Source organism: Gadus chalcogrammus, chromosome 20 (genome assembly GCF_026213295.1).
Source record: "Gadus chalcogrammus isolate NIFS_2021 chromosome 20, NIFS_Gcha_1.0, whole genome shotgun sequence".
Classification (NCBI taxonomy): Eukaryota; Metazoa; Chordata; class Actinopteri; order Gadiformes; family Gadidae; genus Gadus; species Gadus chalcogrammus.
The window spans coordinates 20,978,719-20,988,886 of record NC_079431.1 but is presented as its reverse complement, the minus strand read 5'-3'; the positions used below and the strand labels follow the sequence as shown (position 1 = coordinate 20,988,886).

At 43.5% G+C, this 10,168-nt stretch overlaps 1 protein-coding gene across 1 annotated transcript; it reads right to left on the bottom strand.

The window, feature by feature from the left end:
- Window positions 1-3,040: 3,040 nt before the first annotated feature.
- On the bottom strand, window positions 3,041-9,668 carry LOC130373068 (putative nuclease HARBI1). Its single transcript, XM_056579300.1, has 4 exons — window positions 8,939-9,668; window positions 5,404-5,653; window positions 5,132-5,171; window positions 3,041-3,070 (listed from the first exon to the last, which is right to left on the bottom strand). The coding sequence occupies exons 1-4, from the start codon at window positions 9,666-9,668 to the stop codon at window positions 3,041-3,043; spliced, it is 1,050 nt and encodes a 349-aa protein (XP_056435275.1).
- Between the last annotated feature and the right edge of the window lie 500 nt (window positions 9,669-10,168).

Genomic DNA, 10,168 nt, shown 5'->3' with positions numbered 1-10,168 from the left:
CGAAGTTGTACCGGCATCTTTGGCTGTGGGCGGAGAGGCAGCATCTCCTTCACTGACAGCCTCCTCTCCGACGGGGGCGGGGGGCAGAGCGGGCGTCGACGGTAACTGTACCGGTGTACGATCGCTAACATTAACTGTTGAGCTGCTGGCTAATATTGATTCGCGAGGACGTTTGAAATTGTCAAATGAAATTTTTGTTTGGATAGCTCGCTTCATTTTACCGGATTATTATAGAAAACCATTTAAAGTAAACTTGTAAAAGTATACTAGCTATGTAAATTTGTCTTTTGCGATATTTACTATATTACTACGGCATGACCCGCCTTTCTCTCCCTCCGATTGGCTCATTCGTCGTCATGCCTACAGTTAAACAAACTAATCAGTACAGCGAGCCGATAAGTGGCAGAGTAGCGCGTGGGTCATGGCTTCACCGGGGAAAAGTGGGCGATTTCGCTTTCAGATACTACTGAATGGTGCGCATCTGGGGGGGTTTAGAAGTGGGTATACGCAATGCTGACTGAAAAATAAGTGGGTATACGCCGTATACCCGCGTATACCCTGGACTACACCACTGCCTGTCACCCCTATAAGGGGGACGCCCTGCGTAGCCCGGTACCGTGTTGTGGTCGACGGGGTCCTTGCTCGTCTAGGCCGTGGGTGGGGTGGGTCTCTCTCCGTCTCAGATATGGCTGTAATTTGTGCCCTTGCTGCTGCGATGGTGGCTTCGGCAATACGCGGGAGGCCTCTCTGGGTCCATCTGACCGCGGTCTCGAAGGCTTCTGTCCAGTCGTGCGTCAGTCGGTCGGGGAGACCCTCCAAGCATTCTTCTACGACATCCTCGTAATGGCTCTTGAGGATGGAGCATACTGAATGGCCCCAAGCAATGGCCGCTCCTTCGATCAGGAGACGTGTAGACGGCGTAGGGGCAGCGGGTTTTATCATGGAGGACAGCGTGTCCACCATCTTGGAGATAGCGCGAGGTGCGGAGCCCTCGGTCCTTCGTGATAATTGTATTAAATGATGTGACGCCTTGATAAAGGCGTATATACTCGTCACCAACAACTTGAAATCTGGATTAGCGGGAATATATTTGACCTCGTAACCGACTGTAGTCCGGTCCGGGTATGAAATGGCGTCCGCATCTGATTTAGTATAGAAACGGGGGTCGTGACGTCGGGAAGCCCTCGGGTTAGGCACTGGCTGAGTTAGTTTGATATGGTAATCTCTCCGGTAAGGGAGTGATGAAGAGCAAGTTCTCTCACGGACACGTCGGACAGCGAAATATTTGATTTAATCTTAAGGCATGATCATGGGAAAAGTACTGGCAGCAAAAGTTACCAAGAACACATTCGATGAAACAATAGGTGAACAACATTCTTATAGGGAACGTTTCCATTGTGGGTAGGGAGTGGGAGTGACCTAAGGCCAAGTTAATTTGCAATACAACGGGTGGTTATTGGACATGTCTGCAGGTTTGCAAGACATGGTGGCTGTAAATAGTTTACACAACAAAGAAGTCAGTCGATTGGCCTGGTCACAAAACCAGACTTACTGGTTCCAGTGGGAACTTGAATACGAATTAACTTAACCTCTCTCAGTTTTAAGAGAGGAAGGGATTTGTTTTAAGTTACAGGGAGAATGTATACAGTTTCTTCTAATGTAATAATTATATAAACAAGGTTAATATAATTTGTATGTGATTGTATATTTATAGTTATGATTGATATTTCCACGACAGTTCCTCCCTTTTTGATCATAAGATCAACACTTATTACAGGTAGTATATTATGGCACAGGATTACAAATGATGGTGAAACAAGTTAAAACACAGAATAATAGGAACAAAATTCAAAGAAATTAGTAAAAATCAATCATTAATAAAGTAATCAATATGTACATTTGTAAAATTTTGCAAATTCAAAGAAATTAGTAAAAGTAAATGATCAATATGTACATTAGTAAAATTTATGTCGAGCTGTTAGGTCAGTCATTTTTCATTTGGTAACTCTTCATTGGAGTAAGTGGCCCATTCTTGGTGGTGTTGAAGTGGGTTTGAGCTGCAGCAAGTGGGCTTGCAAACTGGTTGTGTGATGATGTGGTTAGCTGGGGTTCCGCTATGGTTGGGAGTCGGTCGTTGTTGCTGGTGGTTGCGTTGCATTGGTCTGCTGGGCTCATCAGGAGTATTATGCAGATCGCGGTAGAGGTGGTCCATTCGAGGTGTTGGTGTTTTCCTCTTCTGGAGGTGCTGGGCGGCATCGGCTTGCATGGATCCATTCTGGTTTTCCTTGGAGTTTGACTGCAGCCCTCGTGGTCAGTTACACATGGATTGGTCCTTGCCATCTGGGGAGGAGAACATTTGGGTTAAGTGACTCTAACATGATCATATCACTAGGATAAAAACCATGGGTAGGGCTGTCAGATGGTATTGGAATGGAGAAAAACGCTTAGCACAGATCAATTACTGTGTAATGTGTGGAATCTGAAGGGATTGATGACAGTATTGTATGTGTGTCTGGTGCTATGGGTGTGATAGGAACAACGCAATTGTGGACTGTTCTCAAATCTTGTACAAATCTCTATTCATCTGGTCTCCCTGGCTTCGGGAGGGGCAATATGGGTGTGTTACAAGGACTAGTAGTTGTTTCCTTTAGAATACCTTGAGTTAAAAAAGAAGTTATTACCGGCTGAATTCTATCTAATGCTTCGGGGGACAAACGATATTGTCGAGTACAACTCAAAGTAGCATCTGACTTTAATGTAACTTTAAGAGATGGTGGACGCCAGCGGACCACCAGACCCGGAGCATCAGCTGACCGAGGCATCACCGGAACCCTCTGATTCTTCTTCTTCTCCCATCTATAATTCTACTTCACCTGTCAAGGGGGGCCCCCCTTTTCTATTTACAGATTCTTCGGATTCAGGTGACCTGTCCGATGGCGAGCAGCCTGAACATCACCGCTCGGTGCCTGGTTATTCCTACTTGGTAACTGCACATCCCTTTACTACACGTAAACGTATCCCGGATCATAATTATAGTCCTTCAGGAGCTCATCCTCTCCATTCCCCAACTCTGTTGGAGGGACAACAATTAACAACTGTTTAAGAAACTACTATATTTACTTACCTTATACACTACATTAACCTTAACAATAATCTGGTACTACTCATGCCTAATCTTAACCATCACACATTGGAACACCTTATAACCCATCTTAACAAACAATTATACTTACCTTAAAAAAAACTACATATTCCACATCTTAACCCATACCATCCACTATCCTAACCTTAACCTAGTAATTCTTCACACATTGGAACACCTTATAACCCATTCTAATAAACAACTACACTTACCTTAAAAAAAACTACATAGTCCACACTCTTCATCTTAACCCATACCATCAACTATCCTAACCTTAACCTAGCAATTTCTCACACATTGGAACACCTTATAACCCATTCTAATAAACAACTACACTTACCTAAAAAAAACTACATATGCCACATTCTCCATCTTAACCTATACCATCTACTATCCTAACCTTAACCTAGCAATTCTTATAACGTATTATAACCCAACTGTGTTACTTACCTTAAGAAACTATATATTTATAACATTACAACAATTACATGGTTTGATTATGTCCTTCAAATAAAGTCCAATTGGACCCTTGGTTTTGCAATACTGTTAATAATACTACCACTTATAGAAATGGAGATTACTTTCATGTACTACTTGATTTCATACCACTAGGAGGCGCTATTTTATCACAATGTTCCGTTAAAATGTACGGGGACCATGTTTTATTGTTTTATTTGAGAATATATATTAATACTCGACTATGTATGTTTATATAAATGGACCTTAAATAATACTATTTTACACAATATGCTTTTTTGAGCGGTTCATCTCCAATTCTCTATTATATGTTATTACATGATGATCTCCGACAACACAGGAAGTTGCATCTTCTGGGAGGTCACGTGGACATGCTATTACTTGTTGTAATGACCTTGTACTGCCATTCCTGAAGAAGACCCGATTAGGTCGAAACGTCGAATGTATATTCTTTGTAAAAATACAATAAATATTTTACAATTATAACACAAGGAATCCTATCATCAATTCTGGTAATAGCAAATCTTTATTCAAGGATACAACAACTACTTTTATCCTTTTTTCCGCTCCAACAATATGAGCGATAGAACTAGAACGCGCGATAATGGACGCCGTGGTTTTTTCCATTCGCCACGAGATAGGCCTCATTTTCATCAGACAGATGATTGGCAATGTCCATTGAGCAATGAAGACGGCTTATTCTCACCGCCAAGACACCGATGCCATACTACAGCGCAGAAGAACCACCTGCAGTGTGGAACCAGCCGGGCCGACTCAGCATCGAGGGCCTGGCACCCACCGTCACCACCCAGAGGCCGCAGAGGCCTTGAATACCGGGGTCGGGATCGACGGAGGCTCGAAGGTATAATGGACCGTGCATCCTCTCTCCCTTACCGGAGAGATTACCATATCAAACTAACTCAGCCAGTGCCTAACCCGAGGGCTTCCCGACGTCACGACCCCCGTTTCTATACTAAATCAGATGCGGACGCCATTTCATACCCGGACCGGACTACAGTCGGTTACGAGGTCAAATATATTCCCGCTAATCCAGATTTCAAGTTGTTGGTGACGAGTATATACGCCTTTATCAAGGCGTCACATCATTTAATACAATTATCACGAAGGACCGAGGGCTCCGCACCTCGCGCTATCTCCAAGATGGTGGACACGCTGTCCTCCATGATAAAACCCGCTGCCCCTACGCCGTCTACACGTCTCCTGATCGAAGGAGCGGCCATTGCTTGGGGCCATTCAGTATGCTCCATCCTCAAGAGCCATTACGAGGATGTCGTAGAAGAATGCTTGGAGGGTCTCCCCGACCGACTGACGCACGACTGGACAGAAGCCTTCGAGACCGCGGTCAGATGGACCCAGAGAGGCCTCCCGCGTATTGCCGAAGCCACCATCGCAGCAGCAAGGGCACAAATTACAGCCATATCTGAGACGGAGAGAGACCCACCCCACCCACGGCCTAGACGAGCAAGGACCCCGTCGACCACAACACGGTACCGGGCTACGCAGGGCGTCCCCCTTATAGGGGTGACAGGGCCTGTGGGGACCAGGGACACATCATATGATCTGAGAGATCATTAGAAAAACGGCATAAATTGGTAAAAAACACTTCAGAGGATTTAAAATAATTGGTACACAAATTTCACATAACCAAGTGCAAGACATCCTGCACATGAGAACAAGTGTATAACATTCTGCACATCACAACATCTGTGCAGTACGAGTGGGGTTGGAGGAGTTTCCCAACCCGAGTCCTGGTAGAATGGTACCACCTAATGAGCTCCTCATAGCTAACTCCAAGGTCCTTGGCCATGTCCTCCCACCTCCTCTTCTTCCTCTCCGTGTTTTTAAAATCCCTAGAGCCCTTCGTATATATCTCTGGGTGGTCCTTCAACCAGTCGGCCAGCAACTGCTGCTGATCATCGGTAAGGTACACCGGCTTTTCACGCCTCCTCTTGGTTGGCACATCGGCCTTGTGAGTGGCCTCAGGCTGCTCAGACTCAGAGCTAGCTGGTGATGCTGGTGGTGGAGTTGGTGGTTTGGGAGATGCTGCTGGGCTCGGCCCTCTGGGTGATGGAGATGAGGTGGAGGCTTCCCTGGCACACATGGATCTACCCCTCCTGGCCTTACTCTGGGAGATCATCTTCTTTGGTCCCATTCTGGTAGTAGTTATGATGAACAAGGTTTTAATTCGATAATCCAAATGTATGAGAATAACGAGATGTGCACTGGTTGGAATTTAGAAATATTAAACAAATCGGCTTAGAAAATCGGGGGTTAAATATCCATCGCGCGGACGCCCGACTGGTCATGCGCGTCGGGTCTCGGACGAGTCTATTCCGTGGGGGATCGGGTATCTATCGTTACGCATCGGGTCTCTTCCGCTATATTCGGGTCTACATCGGCCGGAATTCGGCCGGAAATCGTGGCTGATCGAGTCATCACCCGATTGTTTACCATTATTCGGCTTACAATCGGGCTGGGATCGAGACTACATCGGGTCTTTTCACCAAAACGTGGTAACATCGGGTCACTTCGGGTGTCTTCCCTGGCATGAATCGTTATGTTATCGTTATAACATCGGGTATGTGTAAATGCTACCCCGATAAATTGACCCGATCATACATTTTTAGCCCGATGTCACCCGAATCACCCCGACTTCCACATCGGTAGTCTATCGGCCATTAGCGGCCATTAGCGGGATGGTGTAAACGGGGAATAAGGGTCTTAAGATATAAAACGAGGCATTGAGAACTTTATAAGTGTACAGATTGTTTATTAAAAAGTACATTTTATACACACAATACCATCAGTAGATCACCCGTCGACGCCATTTTGTTTTTAAGACTCGATAAGTAGATTGGCGAACACAGAGCTTGCGTGTTGCTGACGGATGTCACAATCTCTGTGTTCGTCAATTCAGATTCCGTGACAAAGGGGCGGCAAGTCGCATAGTATGGAGTTGAATCCACACACGTTTGGCCGGCATCAAATAAAGATTTTGGGGAGAAAAAAGATCGTCCTGGCGGCCTTAAACTGACTCAACACCACCACCAATCACAGGACATTTATTTGTCACGTGACTTTTGGCACTAATTTTCCGCCTTGCTGATCCGTGCGCAAATGCAATCCGATCCGTGAGCAAATGCATTCCGATCCACGCGCAGCTTTCGTGTTCCGTACTTGTAGAATGGTTTTGTGTACTTGAAGGATTTTTTTGTACTTTGTGTAAAACATACTGTATTTGTTTCTGAAGCAAAATGCATTAGTTTGTGAATGATGTTTTGTATTTGCAAACCACACTGAGCGTGTGTGTGAATCATTTTGCGTGAGTAAAACACGTTTTGTGTGCGTGTGAATCGTTATGCGTGAGCAAAACACGTTTTGCGTGTGTGCGGGGTTTTGGCATGAATCTAACTCCATAATGGAGGAGTGCAGTTTGGAAGTACTTTGGATTGAGGGAAATTATCAAGGAAAGTCAAGAACACGGTTTTGTGTTTCATAACTGTGCACATGCGCACAGCAATAGCGATCTTTTTCACGAAATTGGACCCTCACAAACTACTGTATATATTACATGAAAGCTGAGCCTCCACTTATTCCAACAGTCATTCTGTGACTAAAACTCGCAAATAACAACGTCCCCTTTTCTTTTAACAACCAAAAATGAAGTATTACCTTTGTGATTTTTGTCCACAAAGTTGATTCTGATCGAATAAAACCACCATAAACAGATTATCCAGTATCTGGGCCAAATTTTGCAACTTAACATGGTGTTTTCAATCAATGAATAAGAGAAGGTTTCTTAGGAAATAGGTAAATTGCCTTCAATCAGAAAACATATTCTTCAGCGCAATCTAGTGGCCATATATTTATTTGCGAGTGTTTGGCTTGGTGCATTCGATTGCCCTGAACTTTAAATAGAGGTGTCAAGTGTCAAAATTGTAAGATATCTACCTTATTTGTGTCTCATAGTAAGACAGCGCTCCCAACTGATAACGACCAACTGATACTGATAATTATTACAGGTGGAAATGTTATCTTCCACTTATGCTGTGTTCCATGGCTTTGTTCACTTTAACCAAGTATTATCCCCATTGAATATTTCACTTGCACAACAATCTTTCTTTTGGCCCAAAGATGACATTATCGCCCTTGCAGTTGTGGAGATATAATCTCTTTACTTTGGGTATGTTCTTTCCTGAAAAAAACGTTTCCCCTGATATCGAAAATGGTATAGAATATCGATCTTTTTCCAGGAATAGTGTTGAAGTTAGAAAATCCAGTATCGTGACTGACAACCATACTAGAAACGCGATTGTGATTATTCAGTTAGAGCTACAAGAAACTTGAAAGTTAAAAAAGACATATCTTTGCTACTACCTCTGACATTTAGTTATGTACATTTGCATCAAATTATGCAGGTCTACATATAACTTGGCGATAGCTTGCAACTGTGGACTGAAATCACTTCATGGCACGATGTGACCGCTCGATAAATAAGTAAACAAAGAAGTTTGTTATTTTTTAAACACATGTGTGGAAGCTAACATTCAGCTTCAGTCTGAGCTAGGATGATTTTTCTGAGCCCCCCCAAAACCAGGCCGGGTGCCTGGCAAAAAGAGGCCCGTTCACGATTCTGATTATAATTTGGGCAAGTGAACATTACATTCGGGCAAGTTGAACCTGACCTGTACTTGCCCGATGGGCAAGTGCTTTTGAAACCTTAGTGTCCACCCCTGACACAGAATACAATGTAGAATATATTTATACGGATATTTATTGAACAAATACTTATGAAATGCTGTTGTTACTGTTGTTTATTTATTTTTTGCACTTCACTGCCTTAAAACTAAAATGAACAAAAAAACAACAACTATGCACTCTTTATGTGCTTGTATTTAATAACATTTGTAACAGAAATAAATAAAGGAAATCGAGCAACTGAATAATGACATAAACGGTTCAAGTGTTGTTCATTAAGTTTTTAGTTATATCAGTATCGTGCATTGAAGATCCTCTCAACATACATTTGACGAACAAATCGACCAGCTCCTTGCTGGTTATCTTCATCTTCTCTGTTATCTTCTTCTCTATTGTTTTCATCAACTCCCTCCTCTTCTTCAGGATCAGGTAGCTTGAGATCCCTTATAAATGACAAATCAAACAAAAATGATTGGCTTTTGTGTGGTTAGTTAAATATGTTTATGGAAGGCCAGTGTCTGAAAATGTTATGTTTGGTTAGGTAGGCCTACCTTGCAATGTTGTGTAGAACAACAGCCGAACAGACAATGTTGCACACACCATGGAGACAATGGAACCGCCTTTTGAGAACCCCAAATGCCCTCTCAACTGTGTTTCGAGTAGAACAGTGAGCTGCATTGTAATTCCTCTGTGCTGGTGTGGTAGGATACAAGAAGGGAGTAAGGAGCCATGGCTTCAGCGGGTATCCAGAATCACCCAACAAGATTCCATCAATAATGCCATCCTCGAATGCCTGGTAAAGCTGAGAATTTTGTAGGACTCTCGAATCATGACACGATCCAGGCCAGCGGGCCACACAATTAAGAAACTTTAGGTTTGAATCGCAAACAGCTTGAATGTTGAGGCTGTGATATCCCTTCCTGTTCACAAACAAATGTTCATGGTCCGATGGTGCCTGGATTCGGACATGTGTCCCGTCAATGGCCCCTATTACGTTGGGGAACCTTGCAACATTGAAGAATCCCCTCTTAATGCTGTTCAACTCTGCAGGTTGTGTTGGGAATTTTGGAAGCTTATCTGAGAGGGTACTTGACACCCTGTGCACCACTCGGGACACAGAGGCTTTGCTTAAACCCAGAGTATCACCAACAGTATTTAGAAAACTGCCTGTTGCATAAAATCTTACTGCAGTGCATACCTGTAGCAGAGCTGGAATGCTGTGACTCCTTGCTGTTGTAGGCCCCAGTGAGTTTGACAAGTCATCGGTCAGCCTAAGGATGGCTTCTTTGGGCAAACGAAACCGATTGATAAATTCATCTTGGTTATACATTTCCAGTGGGTTAGTGCGATCCCTGAATATTCTTTCTCGCCTAACAGCTCTCGCCATAATTTCATCAGCAAACCACAAATTATGTGCCATCTCTCTTTTTTTCTCTTAGCACTTTAACGTTGACTTTAACAGACTTTTGGTTACCATGGTTACATAGCACTTTAGACCTATGTTAGTCTGGGGGTGAGGTGGCTAACTTTTTAAGTCTAAAATTAGTTGGTCTTAACTTTTGTGAAACTGACTTACTTGCATAAGACTGGTCTATAAATGAACTTAAGACCCATCTTACCCCAAAGACCAGTCTAAACTACTTTAGTGAAACCGGCCCCCGGTCTTGTCCAGAAACGCCGCTCCAAGTAGGCTACGGTTTGAACTGTCGTCTTTCGTTTTTTTTTACCATCACTTAAGAACATTAAGTACAGCGTTCGCCTTCGGCGTTGGAGCAACGAATATGTTTGACTCAATATGTCGAGTTGTTTCTGGAGATAAATTTGTACAAT